The 20,379-nt window shown below is 30.4% G+C and overlaps 1 protein-coding gene across 4 annotated transcripts in view; it reads left to right on the plus strand.

Moving 5' to 3' along the window:
* Positions 1-20,379, plus strand: part of LOC113391990 (limbic system-associated membrane protein-like) — a 153,738-nt gene that overhangs the window by 21,706 nt on the left and 111,653 nt on the right. For all 4 annotated transcript variants that reach the window (XM_026628163.2, XM_064219361.1, XM_064219360.1 and 1 more), the window contains exon 2: positions 6,469-6,661. In XM_026628163.2, the coding sequence (XP_026483948.1) occupies positions 6,595-6,661 (67 nt within the window). In that variant the 5' untranslated portion in view covers positions 6,469-6,594. The remainder of the gene's footprint in view (positions 1-6,468; positions 6,662-20,379) is intronic.

Raw genomic sequence — 20,379 nt, forward strand, 5'->3', positions numbered from 1 at the left:
AGCGTCAGCTGGAACATTTTCAGAAAGTTAGTCTTTAATTTTAGAGGGAGAGAGACTAAATTCTTTATAGTAAACTATTTTTCTGCGAATACTTGATGGTAATTGCTGCACTTAAATAAATTGTATGCATTCATACTTGATTTAAGTAATTGAATTTGTTCATAAAATTTACCGTATCTGGATTTATTTTGCACTAACTATGACACTTTTTGTACACGTCCTATGGATCTTCTAAAAATATCAGTATTCTGCTGTTCCTCCTTGTTTGGGATTTATTCACGCCCAGTTGAAAATAACATATATACATACTGTATACATAGTATTATACTTATAGTGACATGATAATTTTCAACCTAAGCCACTTAACACGAGGCTATAATGTATCATAGCGTCAATGTTAGATGGTTATCGTGTTTATAGGTCAATGGGTGAGGTCCTAACCTTGGTAACGTCTGCCTGTTCACACCTGTTGTCTTTATAAATGTTTATATATTTAATTAAAAGGAATGCCGTATTAAGTTACATGATTTGTAATCTTTTTATTGGGGTAAACTTTTTGTCAAATTATTTAGTAAGTAATGGTGTTTGTGAGGTATGTGAAGTCATAAAAAATATATAGTTATGTGATACATACAAATGTTCTTCCCTGTTTTCTAGATGTTTCCAAAAAGGATTTCTAAAAAAAGTGTTTTGTTTATGTAACGTATTTCGTACTTAAAATATAGATCGTTTATTAGTAATAAGGCTTATTGTGAAACGTGTTTATTAAAACTTTAACCTCAATGTGCCACTACTGGGATAACGCCTCCCTTTGAGAATGCTTATGCGAACTTGAAGCAGCGCCCTCTGATTGATCTAGCCACTGGGCCATCACAGTTCTAAACCAATGTTAGATAAACCAAATAAAAGTTATTCGATACTTTGTTAGATGATAGATTACTTATTAGAAAACAATGGGTTATTTGATTACAGAATATTGGGTTAAGATTGGGCAACACCTTCGCAACAACCTTCACCATATCAAATAACTGTTTAAAATATAATACCTCCTTTTACAGAACTTCATTCTCTTAAAATTTGAGACATACATTCGAATTAAGAAATACTTATATGTCTGTACAACCTTGGCTCTTAAGGAGCGATCATTGTTCACACTTAGTCACTTATTTATGGGAGGTTAAAGTTTATTTCGGAGATAATAAATAGCATACTTTATGCGTTGCAGGTGTTACCACATGATGGTGGACACGTTGCTCAGACTATTCTCAAGATAAAACCCTATTGACATAGAAATAAAAATATAGGCTTCAAATCAAATTTAAGGACTTTAAACTCGTCTGTGTATCAGATACAATAAATGCACTTATCAATTAATCTACCTTCAAATATATATACTTTACAAAAATATGTGTTGTGTGTGGGTTTGAGAATCAGTTAGTTGGGTTTTGCGGATTCAAAGATCCATTGAATTTTGATTTTGATTATTAATCTCAAATGTGTGTATTTTAAATATTGAAAAAAAAGTAACTGCTGTTTTTTCCGTTTCCGCTCGGTAGAAAATACATTCCGAGCAGCTAGTGAAGCTACTCGGAAAGTATTTGACGGGAGATGTGTTTTTGTGAATCCGCACTGAAGGTCCGTGGTTGGATATGTTTAGAAAGGTCCTAATATTACCCTCAAGAGTAGTGGAGGCCACTGTTGCTCTATATAGTGATATCGCTCTCAAATTTCTAATGGTGACACTGTTTATTAAATTATCTATTTGTTCGTCTTTCCAAAACAAAGTTAACGACATAAAAAATAATAAACTAGCCTATGATGATTTTTCCTAACTGATATCAAAACCAAGATTCTGTAGATTAATAGGTTGGATTATAACGGGCTCATACGGAATTTTGGAAACTAAAAATATGTTTAGTTCTATTTGTAGAATATCGCGTCTGTCAAATCGAATAAAAAGCATGTGAAATTGCGAAGACCAGTAACTTGTACCATAACATTATAAACTAAAACCGTCTCCAAAATGTGCCGCATTTTTTTGTATAAGTTTTATATAAATTAGTCAATCATTTATTTGTCTGGATTTATTAAAACTTAATAGAATACTAGAAATAATCGATTGAATCAAATCGGATACACGTTAATAACAGTAAAACTTCGTAATAAAAGTGTTTAAGTACAAGAAAAGTAATTATTTTAGTTATTAAGTTTTACACTTGAAGTGTAATTTAACGTTAACGTGACTAGACAGGTTTAACTTTTAATTCAAGTAATTAATGTGTTTAACCGTTCGGAAACTCGTATTGATTGCAGACAAAGTAATTATTTACTAAATTATGAGTTGAGGTGGAAAAAAATTTATAGTTTCAATGACAAATGGAGTGTTCGAGGAATTTGATGCTGAGTGGTCATCTATCTGAATCTTTTATGTTGATTCTTCTCAGGTTTTAGGTACTTCTTTACGAACGTATACTCTATTACAACCGTAAGAGGAGCCAAATAAATAATATTTGACAGTAAATTGACGCGATATCATTGGTTGAGAGCTTGATTAATCTATGATATTCACAATGGATTTTCGAAACAATGGCGTTTTGAACGTCGACGAAACTTATCGGAAATTTAGAAGTAAAATTAAAGGGAAAATAAGTAGTTAAGTGTAATAGTGTTGTATTATAAATATATATTAATCATAACCTCTTAGTAGTGCACAATATAGCTGAGTTATCAGCAAATCGCATGAAATACGTAAATTTAAGGTTTTTTTACCTTTTTTCTTACTTTCATTGCAATAGGCTATATGGTAATTTTTTTGCCAATCAAAAAGCAACTTTAACTCTTCTACATTAAAAAGCGATATTGACTTTGAATTAAAGGTACTGTCATGTGTGGTGTAGCAATATTTTGGAACATAACATAAACCTTATTGCTTGCTCATTGTGTCTTTATTGCTTGTATTAAAGTATATAAGTGAACAGTGACCACTTAATCCGATCCATTCACTTATTCGCCTTCCTATTTCAAAATTATTAATGCTAATGGTAGTAAACCTAACCATGAGATCAAGCAGCCTGCAATTAAGACTTCCTAACCTCACAGCGTTTACATTTATTTCGTTTTGACATAATTTGTATTTTCATTATTAAATGGCTGCAAATATTAAAAAATGTTAATAGACTGATCTTCAAAAGTATAGCTAAATCTAAAATCTTTTTTCGCAAATTTATTACTATTGTTTTATTTTTCTTTCAAATTGTATTCTTTTTACTTAAATTATACAAATTTCTTCACTTTCCGGCAAGTAGCAATCAATTACGTCGAAACTGGTTCGAATGACAACAAAAATCGGTGCATCTTAAAAAACTCTAAGACCATTTGAATCAACAGACAATTTTTTCTCACTAACAAGATTACAAATGGTAAGCTCTGTTCTTCGATGTATCTGAAACATCAAAGACTCGGAAGGAAGCCGCTAGTCCAATAAATAATGGTTATTTTTATACTAACCCCTCGTAAGTACGGACATCCGTTATAGATGGGTTATTAAAAGATGCTATTGATGATTTTTTTATCTATGCCAAACACGACTGACAGTTTGATACAGATTATAAAATAATTATGAAACCTTCTTTGTGTTTCCGTCATAAATACGTAAGTGATGCTGGAGAAGCTATTTAAAAATTAAAAATATATTTGCTATTTATAATGTTTATTCTATAATCGTCACACTTGTGAAATGTTGAATCCTTGTATCCTTGTTATGTTATGCCTGCATCCTTTCAATGTTACAACAATTATTACAGTTAATTTCGCATATCTCTTGACATTTGACGTTAGTGTTCGAAGGTGAGTTCCGAATTAGTTCTTAAAGAGCTCAATTCATCTTGATGCACTCGCGTCAAGTCAAAGGACCGTTAACAGAAAAATGAGATTTTTTTTTACAATCGCTAAATCTTCTGCTAACGAATACTATAGTCGCAATTACCTGGAGTAATGGTTTTAATGCTTTTTTTATATAGGTAGGTGAACTCGCAAATGGAGTACCTGAAGGTGGGCACTATTGTCCATAGACATTGGCGCCATAAGTCATGACATCGCCAATGCGACACCAACCTTGTGAATTGAGATATTAAAAAATTGTAGTTATACCAGTCCGACTCAAATATGGTTTATTAAATATGAGAAATTTTTCCTTTAACTATATATGTTCAATGATAGAACATATTTAGCGTCAAACGTGCTTTATCGCGTCCACGTGAGTGACGTCTGTTCGTCTATCGAAAGCTGACCTGCCCTTATCTATTTTATGACTCCCAAATAGGAATGCTCTATGATCTAATATTAATAGTGACCCGTGACTTGTATCAGAAATTAAATACTAAATCAAATCAATATGTACGTTTGTTTAAGCACTTATTGCTTAATAGCGATTTTTCCAAATTACCTTGAGTTAGATAGCAATCTAACAAATTTAAAAGTTGTATTAAGACTAAATCCATCAATAGATCTTATTATTCGTTAAAATAATACTTTTTGGAAAACGACTGGATTTAGGCTCCGGTTCTAAGACAGGACTCGTTGAACACGAATTGTGAATAACATAATTACAATGATTTATAAATCTGGTTATTTGAACCTTGCGAGTTTCTTGCCGTTTCTTCTCGGTGAAGGCTGCTTTCCGAATTGATGATTCAAAAATGCTTTATTGTAAAGTTTACTTGAATAAAATACATTTAAATAGATTATAAAAATTGTGTCATTGATATTATAGCTGGGAGATAATGTTAGCAGTAATTACACTTCTGTATCTCGTAGAGTATGTACGCAGCACATTGGTACGGTGATCTTGGAAATGTCGCCTTTCCGTCCTAAACGATTATGGGTGTGGAGATATATACTCTAAGAGTTTATCTACATGTTAGTTTGGTATTGAATATAGCTCTGATACGATTCAAAAGTGCTTGAAAAGTCTACTTGAATAAAGTATATTTTGATTAAATAAGATTTGGTATGGATGCACCTGTGCTGAAGCCTAGGCTTAAAGATTTGCCCTTTAGTGTAATTCAAAAAATGCTTATTAAAAACTTATCGAGCAGTTTTAAAATGCATAATCGAAGGCTAAATAATCCAAATAAAAAAGGAAAAAATAAATAAAAAAGTGTGTCATTATTAATATTAAAAAGATAAGTTAGAAAATCATTTTATCTATTTTTAGTTTATAAATGAAAATAGCAAATGGACGTAAATGACCTTTGCAATTAATATAATTGCGTTTAATACTAATTATAGTAGGAGATAATATATCTATCATGACCGGAAATGACGCCACGATCTTTACCGTTATTGACGTAACTATTTCTCGATTCAAGCCTTTGAATACAAGAAAAATATATTATCTATCCGGGTATCAATCCGGGGTAGGTAAGGGGTTACCTCTATAATAATATACATTTATTTTATTTATATATACATATATAAGCTACCCGATAAAGAAAATAATTTGATATTAATATAATTGATACCCTATAGCACTCAGGAATAATTTACAATTCTACCGGTGACATTTTCTTTGAAACGAAGTTCTTTCGGCTTTCAAGAATGAACTGGCAGAAATCGTTCTGTCTCTTTCTATTTTATAAAGCTTTATAAAATATTTCTTAAACGTATTCTTTTAAATGGTTTTAATTTTCACGGAAATTGTTATAACAATTCTGTTTTTATTGTGTCTGTTATTGGATACATCATTATGATTTATTGTGTATATATATCGAAACTTCGTTCCAATCGGATTCACAACAACTCTCATTTGTTTCAGAATTACATCATTAGTTTCGGAGATAACCCCCTAGTACTACTTAATGCTTACTATTGCGTCAGCTGATCGAACGGAGAACCTGTGAATTTATTATGCATTACGGCCAGTACATACAGGCTTATAACAGGTTGTTAAACATTATGTCAATATTTCTTCCGATAAATTAGTGTTGCCAGGCGATTAATACTTTCACACCGTAAGACAATTAATATGATAACAATTATAAAAAATCAGAGGGTATTTTTATAACTTCTAATTAATTTTTTTTTTTTTGAAGAAGTGCTATGATGTTAGTAGAGTATATGATGTTTGTACTACATTAATAAATACCGGGAAAAAGGATTCAATGGAGCTCAAATGAAGTTATTTCTCGTATATCCAAGCTCTAAAGCAATAGAAGTGCGTGCATCTGTATTTTTATTACGTCCATTATGTTGAAAGCTGTAAAATATAATGAATAAAATTACAAATAAAATAAATATATTTAATCGGAATAATTAAAAGTGCTTTTTTAATATATATATAGAACGTTCACCAACACCAACACAAAATGCGCAAATAGAAAAAAGGTTTTATATACGAAAAATAAAACTGGAATTCATTTAATGATTACGTATTTAATGAAACTAATTATTATTATTATTTTTTTACAGATAAACGAAATTCAAGTGCCTGGCGTGGATTGTGATGTGCCTTGAGTGAGTGTTAAAAGTGCCTAATAAATATTTAAACTCATATTTTTTAATAATTTTAAAAGCAGTGACCTAAGTGCCAATACGATGGAGTTGAAGAGGCTGTCTATATGTATGGCGTTGTTTTTGTTGGCGTACATCGCACAATGTTCAGGTAATACATTTTATATTTTTCATCTTGATTTATTTATTCATAGTTGATTTTATGACAAACATCAACTTAATAACAATCTGTTCAGCCTAAAACGAATACGTCCAAGTGTCACTTTTGTTTTTATCGTTTTTGATATTGCGATTTCAGCCTAAAATCACTCATTCGAAACAGATAATATCTGTTTGCTAGAATATCAGTGAAATTCGATGAAAAACAAAATGGCGCTGGTTTTTGGCGCCAACTTATCTACTAAGAAAATTAACTGTGAAACTTATAAGCCATTCGATACTATAAATAACTGCAAGTCTTTGTCTTTTTAAATAGCAGCGTATAAAAAAAAAAAGACATCTAGATGACTAAGCCACGAGTTTTGCGTTCCGCTAGATCTTAAATTGTCGCAAAAACAAATTTCGAGGTCACCCACTTTAAAAAAAAAAACGCAATACATTCTATTTAAGATGTACTGAACAATTTTGTACGCTTTGTTCTGCATTGCAGTGATATTCTTACTTCTTACCACACTCGTAAAATGTTGAAAGACTCATGCTACAACACTAATTTTGATCATGTTTAATGTGCAGTCAGAATCATATATAATGTAGCATATACTATTACCTATACATTTGTATGTAATGTTCACATGTAAAGTCGATATACAAGTTACATTAAATAGATATTATATTTAAATATCAGCTCGATGTGCACACACACCGTCTTCAACGCGCGCCAATTTTTATATATCCTATTTTCCCGCGCTTTTCGCGATGTGTGTCACTCGAGATGACAGATATATAAATACACAGATAATATATATTCATATACAATATAACTGTAATACTAATTATGTTATTACAGATCTGTGTACACTACAAATAATTAACTTATAGGTTAATTATTTGTATTCAATTAGAAATAAACTAAATTCATAATTTTTGATTGCAAACATGGACACAATAGACTCGTCAATGATGTCCTGCTAAAAAACGAAAGAGATAATAGATGTTCGTTTTATTAGATATTTATGCTATCGAAAATACTACCGTAAGTCATAAATATCTAAATATGTGAAATGTACTTAAAATGTATTGCGATAAGGTTTAATTTCATGACGTGTTCCCGATATGTTATTACTTTGGATGCTTAGAAATCTTTGCTTTTTACCATTTTAATGACGATTTGAATTATTGGACGATGTTCGTGCTCCGATAAATTAGGACAAAATGAGTTTTTTAAATAATTAGATAACTTTCGTTGTTTGAACATTGTTGATCACCTTAGATGTTTCTATGTTTTTGGTAATCTTAATTGTAATAATAATAATATTTTTTTTCTGGAGAAAAAAGTAAATATTATAAAAATAAGCTTATATATATGAGTTTACAAAATGTCTATAATTAAATATTACTATTAGCTAAGTATTCTATTTACATGTGGTTTGGCATTTTACAAATAGTAAAACTTATTATTATAATTTTTACTTTACATGACGCTGAATGTACCAGAATTCGAGCGTTACTTTCTAAGGATAGTCATAATTAACGCCTTCAATACATCAGATTGTCAAAAACTGATAATACTCTATAATAAACGTAGGTGGAACTATCTATGATCATATGTACATAGATGTGAGAGTTTATTGGAAGTTTAATAATATAGGTAGGCGGTTAAGTATTGCTGCTTGGTGGTAGAATATGTGATAAGTGGGAGGTACCTACCTGGACGGGGTTTATTTTTATTTGTTTATTTATTTATAGATTATCGAAACACCATCGGCATATTCACAATTTTTTAAGAAAAAGTAGGAAATAAATTCATGTACGGTGTGATACACCACTACAGGCGTTTACATTATACATTTTAAATAACAAAAAAAAAACCAAACATTACACTCCTACGTTAATATATCTTTAAAATAAAAACAAAAATGTGAAAGAACAAAAATTAATAATAAATTACTCCAAATTAAAAAGAAATAGAAATATAACAAAAAAAAATATATATCTTGACACTAATTGAGCAAAGAGTCTATTTTTTTCTTAAAACTATGGCTGTTAGAAATGACTGTTAGAAATATGGATATATCTTTAAGTTAAAACAATTGAGTGATGTTTATTAAGGTAAAAGTATATTATATCGCTTATATTAATAAGCCTTGCTTTAAAATATATATATTTTTGTAAGAATTTTTATGCATGTTATTTTTGTGAGTATTTCTTGTTCTGAGTTTATAAGGTACGATTAAGCAATAAAGCAAGATCTGTGGCATAATATGTGTGGGTTATTCATTGTTTCATGAGGATAAAAAAAAAGATAATGTTCTATCATTAATATAACTTTGTTATTATTTAAATGCGTAGGATTCATTTCGTGTTCCGATTCAAGTGTACACGATGAAAGTTTTTATTTAATACGCTTTAGAATTGATTTTATCATCAAATTATCGACAAAAAGTATGTCTCGTGCATAGTTTTTGTATAATTATAGAAACGTTTAAATACGACCTTGAAATTTCAATCTCATCGCCCCCAAAGATATTTCACTACATAAATAAAATATAGGATATTATTTGTATTGATTTTGCAATGATTACGAAGTTTTTGTACGTAGTTGGACGGGCTTGACATTTTGTATGCCGTCAATCCTTATAACCTGTTTGCCATAACATTACTAAGAGTAACCGTATAATCTTCACTATGAACGGATTACAATACGGTTTTATAATGGCTCTCGCTGACAATCGCTGTCAAAACGCCCCATCCCACCTGTCAACGTGACAGCTGTCAAAAGTTCATCGGGTATTTTTTGTGTTCGGTTATGATATTGATTCATGCACCGTTATTTTTTTTATATTGTATTAGTCCGGTCGACTTTGTATGCATAATTGTGGTAACTAAAACATATAATTTGAATTATTAATATTAAGAATTTAGAGGAACTATTTGTGAGTATTGATTTTAATACGCAGCAAAATAAAATGAAACCTAAACTCAAATTGAAGCATTGCAAAAAAAGTTTACATTTAAAATGAGAATTTTAAATTCGGAACATTAAAAAAAACTTTTTAATCTATAATCATTTATAACTATAATGTTATTGTAAAAAAATCTAACCGCAATTACATAAACGACAATTATAAATTAAATTTGAATTTATTTTGGGATTCATTTGACTGTTCCATATTTTAATTGGATATTACGAAGTCGTTTCTGTGTAATGCAAAAACTTTTCTCGAAAGCTTTGTCTGCCTTAATGAGTTTATATCGTGATAAAGTCGAATAAATATTACCGATTCGCCAAATCCTACAGACTATAAATCAGTCGCACCTTAGGTTCAATGGCCTTATCTGTTAATTAATCGTCTTTATAATTACATAGACTTGTAAGATGGCGCTTTATGGTAATGCTATCTACTTATCATCTATATTTTTTATTTAATTTGTAGATCATTATGGTAATTTTTGTTGATTCATACAGATTACACGAATAAAATTAAATTAGAGCTTTGCATAATATGTTTATCTCTATCTTCCGAATCAACTTCAAGGTTAAAAGAAAGAGACAAAACAATTTTAAATTTAGAGATTTAAATAAATTACACCTTTTTTTATTCTGTAGTTAAGAAATAAAACCAAGTCTAATTTTTCAAGGTCATTGTTTACTTACAAAATTGCAATTCCGTCATTTTAATATTACAATATATATTTTTAAGCTATTCGAACCTCACATTTTGAAAAGGACTAAGTATAATATTATTACTTCATTTATATTTATATAGGAAGGTGGGCACTGGCCTCCGGATGGTGGTCATCTTCCGTAAACAACGTATAAGAAACGAGTATTTCTACCAACACAGCTAATCATGGGAACTAAGATGTTATGTCCCTTATGCCTGTTATTAGTATTTATTATTTATGTTTTGAGAATTGCAAGTATAGCTTCTAGTAATATAATATCTTAAGATTTTGTATAGAAAAATATCAAAATACTTCTTAGAGTGTCACAGAAATTAAACACATGAAATCGGTACCTAGCCTAGACTTGGAGTTGGTCTTTGTTTTATATCAACTTGTTCTATCCACGGGGTCTTTTTATACTGGTCACATAAATGCCAATGAAATTGGAGTCGTGGCTAATAGCAAGTATTATAATTTGTTTTCACTACCGCATTGTAGCATTACATACACAATTGTATTATATGGAAAAATACTTGTTTTTAATATATCATTCAAACCTTGACACCGGTAGCTGCTGGGTTTTTAGAACGGTGGAAAAATGTAAGCAATTTATTACCGTTTAAACACAATTTATATTAAAAAAAAAAACTATCGATCGGCAGATTTGGTGTTACAAGACTTAAAAAATTGCGTATTAAAATATTAAAGTATCTACTGAAGTGTGTACAAAAAATGTATTTTTGATTTGACGTCATTTCTATTCTCTATTTTTAAGTTCTATATTATTATTGATTAACTTAAAATATTCTATGAAGTAATTTAATTATAATTTAATTGGGTTTTTGATATCAAGATTGAAATAAACTTTATTAATTTAAATTACAAGCACTTGCACATTGTTTTACGAGATTGTACTTCTGGCTTGGAATGTACATTCTATTATCAATTAATTCTATAGTTATTTTTATTAATGGTCGGATACACGTACCAGAATTGCACGGATTGAATAAGGGCTTATGCTGACCGTTTCTAAAACCTATTATAGCTTATTAATTGTAGTAATTCGTTGATATAATTTACAACAAACAATACATCACATTTATTTTACCATATTAATAAACATTAAAATAAAAATATTCTATATTAATACACATTAAAAAAAAACTTTATGGACATAAAAATTACAATATGACAATAGAGAGAGGAACAAACTACACAAGGCTAACCATAAAATATTATTAAAAAAAAGACATTGTTAATAAATAAATTAAATAAAAAATGTTTATAAGATTATAGATTATCTATGATTAAATCTTTGCATTTGCTATGGATCTCGGCAAATTTAAAATATAAATAATTCAAACACGTTTATGTATGTTATATAGGATAAATCTGATTTTGTTGGTTCAGGAAATTCTGCAGTCATACCGAAAATAATTAACAAAAGTTTCGTAAGAAATATGTTTGATTAAACATTAATCTAACGTACATTTCATATTTCATGCAATTTAAAATAGTAAATAAACTTTAGATTAAAAAACTATTTAAATTCATAATGTAAATTACGCAACCATTACAGTCGGGAACAATCGTGCACATTACAATACACACAATGGTTCATTCGCTTAATCCATTCATTCAATCAATCAATCAATCATTCAGTGACCGAATGAACGTGATTGAATACGCTATTGCAAATCGGTTAGGCTCCCATGTTTAAATTAACTTTTTAATGCAATTCGCTTTCTATTTAATACATTAAAATGCGAACGAAATAGCACAGAAACTTGGGATTGGTGCGAATCCGTAACATCACTAACAAATATTTATACACCGTATAATTTGTATTGCAGTATTCCATTTTGAAAAGGTAAGCCATAGTGATCATGAATAAGACTATAACATCTTATTATAAAATCGATTAATAGGTTCAGGCACATGGTGTAAAAAATGGTTGTCCGAGTGAAATATTAATTATAAGGTGAACCTGTCCATCTGAGTTAGCCTAAGATATTATTATTATTTGTAATGACGGGAAAATTGAACACCTGATGGTAAGTGGTCACCACCGCCCATAGACATTGGCGCTGTAAGTATAATTACCATTCTTTACGCAATTCACACCAATGCGCCAGCAACCTCATCTAAGACATAACATCTAAATTCCCAAGCTTAGATGATATGTCCCTTATGAATGTTGTTACACTAGCTTACCTTCAAATCGCAACACGACAGTACTAAGTATTGCTGTTTGGCGGTAGAATATCTGATGAGTGGGTGATATCTACCCAGGCTGACTAACATAAAACCCTACCATCAAGTACCTATGTATTATTAGTATAATTAATTATAATTCTTCTTTAAGCAAAAACACAACTGCATTCTATAAAAGAAAATGAAAATACGTGCACCGCCATTTTGTTTGCAATGACATTTACGCGCGAAAAGCAATAAAATTTAACGCACAGATAAAAAATTATACACAGATAAGTTTATTTTTTTAAAAGCATGAAGATGCTGATAAAATGTGTTGAACTTAAATTACGCAGTGCTTACCGAAACTCGCTCGACGACATTCTCATATTGTAAGCAGCTGATTGCGATATCGTTTCGAAATATTCAAATATATTGTAATTACGTAATGTTTTGTAACGAAAATTTCGTTTTGAATATATTATGATACATTTCAAGGTTAAAGTCATCGGCTTTATCGAATCGCGTGTTATTTTCAGTGATTCGAATGAAGTAAAAAAAGTAACGTAAAATCCTGTAGATTTTATTCATTTTGAAGAGGAGGTTTGAATTGTGTAGGCTTTCTTACAATGCTGTTATTCAACGATAGCGAGACATATTATAAGCACAAATTAAGCACCTGAAAATGTTGGTGCTTGTCCAAGTTGATCCAAGAATCTTCAGTTAATTTTCACAAACTATTATCACTGGACTTCTCGGATCTTTAACAAATATACTTTAATTAATTTTTTAATGACAAATGGTTAAAATTACGCCATTAGAGGAGCATGTTGGAATAAGCTCCAAACCATGTCCCCAAGAGAAAAGTTCCAATGTCAGTGATATCTACAAATTCTTATTTTTTCAGTTTATCAGATATTGCGTAACAACTATTCAAATTGTCGTTTACAATAATCATAATACCTGAACTAACAAAGGAAGACCTTGATACCACCTAGACCGTGAAACAATAATGGAGACGTAATCTTGACTATTGTTCACTGCGGTTTGGCTAATACCGTATTCATTGATATTAACGGTAGCGAGATATGATATCAGTAGTGTGTATAGACACTAACTTTATATTGTATTAAAACTCGCCATGACATATCTCTATTTTTATTACTAATATTGTCCTCCCCGCAATTAAGACTTAAGCTTGTGCTAGATTGGGAACGACAATAGCCCAAAGAGTCCGGATCAAACTTGCGGCGATTGACATCACTAGGCTCGTGAAGCATTGCTCTATTTCACATAATTTTTTTCGAACACATTTGCGGTTGTTACGTCCTTACTCTTATAGGCGAGGTATTCGTCTTCAGCTAGTCATTCTGAACGTCAACTCCCGACTGTGTAGAAGATATAATTGAGTACATTTCACACGCAGCTACCCGTTTTTGCTATGTGTTATCTGTATTCCAAATTTCATCTAAATAAGTCCAGGCGAGATTGCGAGATTTCGTAAGAAACATCTAAGTAAAAACTTTCATTTTAAACAGGACAGTGGTTCCCTTCAAACCGGAATAGAACAATATTATATGCCTATTGTTGTTAGGTAGAATATGCGATGATGGTAGTTTCTACCCTGGCTTACTCAGCTTTAATAACGTTAACGAAATATGATCGGTACCATAAATATATATTTTTAGTTTATTCAAAAGGAAAATATTGTTTATCGAGTTGGCTCATAAAAGCATTTTTAATTCATTTTACAGTTTTGAATTAAATACAAAGAACCGGCTCGGAAAGTAGATTCTACAGAGACGCCACGTTACGTCAGTCAGTCGTTACGTCAGTAAAGTACAATTAAATTTTTATAGATCCTGCCTAGAAATCAATAAATGTTCCACGCTTTTTTATCTTTAATTTAATATTCGGTTAAAAATGATCTTATTAAAGTTTATTATTATTATGCATTAGAAGTGATTACAGATACACTAATATCTTAACCCTGCGTTAGTTTATTAGTCATAAAATAATTTTAATTACAATTATAATCAAAATCTAGTTCCATTAGTAGGGTCATCGATAACAGCATGACATCATACGGGGAAGTGGCGCAAGCGCAGTGGCAATGTTTGGTTAGGATTTACGAGGGAATGTGATGCAAACACACATCTTATCTCTTCGACCTATGCTTGACTTAGTTAACTATTACTGCCCTATTTGATAATATTAAAAAAGTAACAAAGTTTTTTAAGATAAAGTAAGATATACTTTTATATATGTAATAGCTGAATCTGCGGCTTTATAAAACAAAAACTTCAAACCACTGTTTTACCCCCATAGGGATGGAGTTACGTAAAATCCGATTCTTAGCGAATGTCTACACCCTATAAGGAACCTACGTGTTAAATTTCAAGTTTGTAGGTGTCACAGTTTCAGAGATTTCGTGATTGACCGGTGAGTGGTATTTTGCTTTTATATATACATATGAATCACCAACATTGGGAACTAGTATGTTTCTTCCATATTATTGTAAATTGTCAAACCGGAACATAACAATACTAAATTTTAATTAACGGTAAAATAAGTGGTACCTACATAGATGGTCATGCACAAAGCTCTAACACCAAGTAATAGAAGTCTTATATGAATGAGGATCTATACTTTGTGGGAAAAATGAGATGACTGTGGAATTCGGGTACAAATTCGTGCCTTGTTTAGTTATAGATGCAAAGAAAAAAATGTATTTTTCTTTAATTTGAATTCCGAATTCCGCATAAATCGTCATCGAACGCGCAGTGACATGACAACTAAATTTTGTTAGCCATGAATAATATTATCCAAGAATCAATCTCGTGATTGTGGAAAGTAAATTAGGAACAGACATTGTTAATAAATAAACATTAAATGTCGTTTCTCTTTTTACAGGCGCGTAAATTTTATTTTTGTAAAATAATGCGTAGGTAAATACAATCTATTATTTTATTTTTTATTATTGTAAAATTAAACAAATAAATCTCTTTTTACAGAGAAACTCAATTGTGTTTCATTAACTGTGTCGTCCTAATAAAAAGAATACCAGAAAAAATCTTATATATATATATGCTTAATTTGTGATTATATATTGTTACGTTTATATCGTAAAGTAAGAATTATATCGTAAGAAATTTACCAATATCCGCAGTAGAAGTTAGAATACACTTAAAACATAAACTAAAATACTATAATAGAACTTTGAATTTGTTTCATATATGAAATTGATATTAAAGCGTGTGTAGTAATTTGTGCTGAGATTCTTGCCGGTTCTTCTCGGTAGAATCTACTATCGGTGATAGTTTTAAATTTAATTCAACACTGTGACACGACGATTAAAAAGTGCTTTCACGAGCGTACTCGAATAAAGAATATTTTGATTTGGACGCTTCAAATGATATTTTAGCACTGGAAACGTTTGGAACATTAATACACGTGCTGATAATATTTTAATAAGTCCATTAGCAAACCCATATAAAGGATAGTCGATAAAAAACGAATTAATTTGGTCAAAGGAATCGTAAAATCTACAGGCACATTTCCAGTTTTTTATTATTATTACAAGAGTCAGTTACAAGTGACTCCACAGATATTTATTAATACATACTAGTGCTAGCTCAATGGTCGAAATTTGACCATAATAAGGCTTGAAAGTTTTAGGAAAACATATAATATGAATTTTGAGATTTTAATGATTTTTTCTTCGCTTATAATATCAAACACAAAAAAAACACATCTATAATATGATAAATGTTATTTAATTTCTTACAACACTACTGTAATACTAATAAACGTTCACGATTTAACTTTGTAATAAAATAAACATTATGAATTGAGGTGTGAAGTTGTCTATTCCGAGCGACTTGACACTTATTAATCGGTTTTGCGAGCAACTTCAGGTAGTTAACATGTCATCCTGTGCGCGCGCATCATAAAAATTCACTATCAATATTTTTTTATAGCGCGCAAATAAAATAATGACAAAAAAACTTTTGAAACACCGAAGAGAAAAAGGTACTGAAGGTCTTTGCATATTGATATATAGAAACATATATTAATACCTACTTATATGTTAATATGCGTTATCTATACATTTGATACAAACATAAACTTTGAAGAATTTTTAATAGGAAATCCATAAAAGGCGCCGCTGACGAAATTAGCACATACATTAAGATAATTCCGAATTAATTTAGACGACTATCTGTCTTTGAAGTCGGTTAAGTGACATTTATTTGGAATGGACATTATATCTTTTAAGTGTCTTTCATTTTCGCGTCATAAATTTCTAAAAGTATTTATAAATATTATTATTATAAAAAAACTAACTGACAGCAGTTTTAAGAAATATACATCTAACATCTTAGCTCCCAAGTACTGAAATCCCTTGACAATATATTTAGGTTATATCGCATAAATGACCATTTAGTTTTTAAGGGATAACAAAACATAAGCCCTAATAACAATAAGTGCTATATTCATTTGATATATGATTAAGCGTTTTCACAGAAGTTGCTCTCTTTTATTTTGGAATAAATAAGTTTGGACGCATTCACACCTCAGTGCAGAGTAAAAATATTGCATTTTATTTGAAAAGTTTTTTTGATTTATTCGGTGTGAGAAGTGTTATAATAATAGCCACCGCGGCGGTGCTCCTGAGATCCTAGATCACTTAAGACATTTAGAAAGGAAGCAGAAAGTAGTTTTACTTCCTTGCCGCCAAAAGTACGTAACGTGGTTTGTCTTGTGTCATGATCTCTTTCCGGTCATGTCGTATTCCTAATAGAGAGATTGTTGGAATGGAAAGTGCATCTTTGCTTGTGCACACACTTGTTCTGTAATATCTCCTCCCACATATAAATACGTGTAAAGAGACGGCTTTCGTTTTTCCAGTAATTTTATTCGAATGAATTGTAGTTTTTCGTCTAATTGTTTTTTTGTTTTGTTTTGTATAAAACTATTTTATATAATTCTAAGAACTGCTTTAACTTGATTCAGTATAGACAATTTTAATAATCTGCCTACAAATAATGTATTTAACTAAACCAGTGTAACCAGGCACAAGGGACAAAACATCTTAGTTTTCAAGGTTGGCGCAAGGCATTGGTACCACTTATAATCTCATTTGGTCGTCCATCTACCTATGCCATATGAATAAAACCTTTTTCTGGTTAATTAGGTCACAGTCTACATCTATATAATTCAACGTCAAAATTCATAACGACCACTTCAGTGGGTTTAGTGTGATGACGGAACAAACAAACAGACATACAGAGCTATTTTCACATAGCTTGAAGCTAAACGGACAAACTTAATAATGTAAAATTAGTAACGCCTTTAAGCGATTGGTGTGATCGTGTTTCTACAAATGCCCCACAGACCGTGTTTGCTAAAGAAAGGGCAAGTATATTTAGACGTGCGTCACTTTGCTTAGCTTAGCTTGTTTAGTGATGACGCAGGGATTGAACGAACGGCTTTGTATACTCTGTGGCAAATTAGTTTGAAAGTGTCAACACTGTCAACAGTAAGAGTAAGGGAACTCACTCCGTGTACAAAATTTTATGAAATTACTTTAAATTCTGTGAATTTACATAAATGTGAAATGACTTTGTTCAACGACGGTGACGATATTCAATCTTACAGTAAAAAAAATGTAAATCGAAATACAAGTCATCGGAGGATTTGTTCCAAATTTAAATGCATCGTAAAATAAAAAGTATTTATTATCTGTATTTTTACGGTCTGTCAATATTCATAATAAATATCAAAGTGACGTTTCTTTTTTTTTTACCCGTCTCTAAAAAGCACCCCACAGCTGTACATGCTAAACAATAACTAAAATTGAATGATCGTTAGAAAAAATTAAAATATGTGCGTGTAATGAAAACATTATGGTGTAGTAGGGTTGCCATCTCGAATACTTACCAGGATAAGTTGTTGATATAAATATAAATTACAAATTTTATTTTATTAAATATTTTTATTTTATTCAACTTCACCTGTTTAGTTTGTGTCGGTCAAATCGTGCTAACTAATTTTTTAAACAGTTATATTAAGTGGATTGAGCTATAACGTTGCAAGCACTTAAATTTTTATAACAAATAGTTTGTTTCTAGTGGATGGATGAAATAAATCGTATTTTTTTTTTAAATTTTAACTTAATAGATTTTGAATTGCAAATACGAATGTGATAAAAATGTAAGTATGCATGTGTTATTTGTACATACGTGCCATTAGAATTAAATCATTCTACTCTACTCGATTCTACACTTGATGTGTTGGTTTTCAAAAAGCAACACAAATAAAGTGTAATGACTTATAAACATAGCAAAACAAAAAAAATATATTTTATCTGTAATTATTAAGAAAAATGAGAAAATAGTTTGTACGATTATTGGTAAGGACTAATCCACTGAAATCCTCACACATGGGTCTTCTATCTACAACGTATGCCAACTTAATGGCTTAAAATAATGTGGGGTAAAAATAACTTGTAACGTTCACCATGAAACACTCATTTAGAGTAAAATAAAAAAAAATAACAGGTCTGTTTAGCAGATACATCACCAAATCAATAATATTAAATAATAAGAATCAACAGTAACAGCCTGTAAATTACCCTCTAAGCTAAGGCCTCCTCTCCCTTTGAGGAGAATGTTTGGAGTATATTCCACCACGCTGCTCCAATGCGGGTTGGTGGATATATGTTGCAGAATTTTGTTGAAATTTGACATATGCAGGTTTCCTCACGAAGTTTTTCTTCACATCCGAGCACGAGATGAATTTAAACACAAATTAAGCACCTGAAAATTCAAAGGTACTAGATTAACATCAGCGGTTTTGAAGCGTTCTAACCACTGGACTATCTCGGTACTTAAAAAAATATTAAAATCGAAGTTTCCAAATTATTAATAAATCATAATATCTACGAATCCAATTCCTGTGTCATATTATTTAAAATTTCAACAAACAAATATATCTCAGTGATAGAAATAGCTTCGTTAAATACACAAAAGGGGCGTGTTTAAAATTATAATTTATAATATCTATTCTTAGGATGCAGAAATGAAAGTGACACGTACATACAAACTCCTTAACCTGTCAACTGCAGCGTGTTTTTGAACGAAGTAATTAGTACAACTTTGACAGCTCAAAAAAAGATGGCGGCTCGTCACAGTTTGACATTGTACCACTGGACGTGCCTTGCGTTTTAATTGTTGATCTTCATAAGAGTAAGGAAGACAGCGAATGAAATCTATTATATTAATATTTATTGAATGCATCATAAGTTGTGTTTTAATATTGAGGGAACGAAAATGTATTTCTCTTTTCTTTTATAATGCAACGCTATAGCACATCCAGTAGATAATATGGTCACAGATGTTAGTACGCGGGAGCATTTCTTGTTTCCACCGTGAAATTAATAATGTTTTACGGCCGCGACTTTTAGAAGAACGGTAGATTACAGTTCATATATTATTTTCTATAACTATATATAAAAAAGAAATATTTATTTGTAGTAATAAGCCATATTTTATTTCAGTAATACTAAGATTTTATTATGCATGTATATTTTTTATTTATGTGCTCAATCACAGACTGAATCCCCGTGGGTGAAGCAGCTTTTTTTTATTTTACAGATTAGACAAATGTAAGATAATTTTGTTTGTTTGATTTTTTTTTATTAAATATTTTTACATTATTATATTTCATTGTGTTGCATTAGCATTTAAAAAAAATAATTGTGTTGATACAGCCATAATAAAAAATGCATTAAAAAAATAGAATCTCAATTAAGTCAACGACACTAAAGACAATCATTGCATCATTAAT

Source organism: Vanessa tameamea, chromosome 27 (assembly GCF_037043105.1).
Source record: "Vanessa tameamea isolate UH-Manoa-2023 chromosome 27, ilVanTame1 primary haplotype, whole genome shotgun sequence".
Classification (NCBI taxonomy): domain Eukaryota; kingdom Metazoa; phylum Arthropoda; class Insecta; order Lepidoptera; family Nymphalidae; genus Vanessa; species Vanessa tameamea.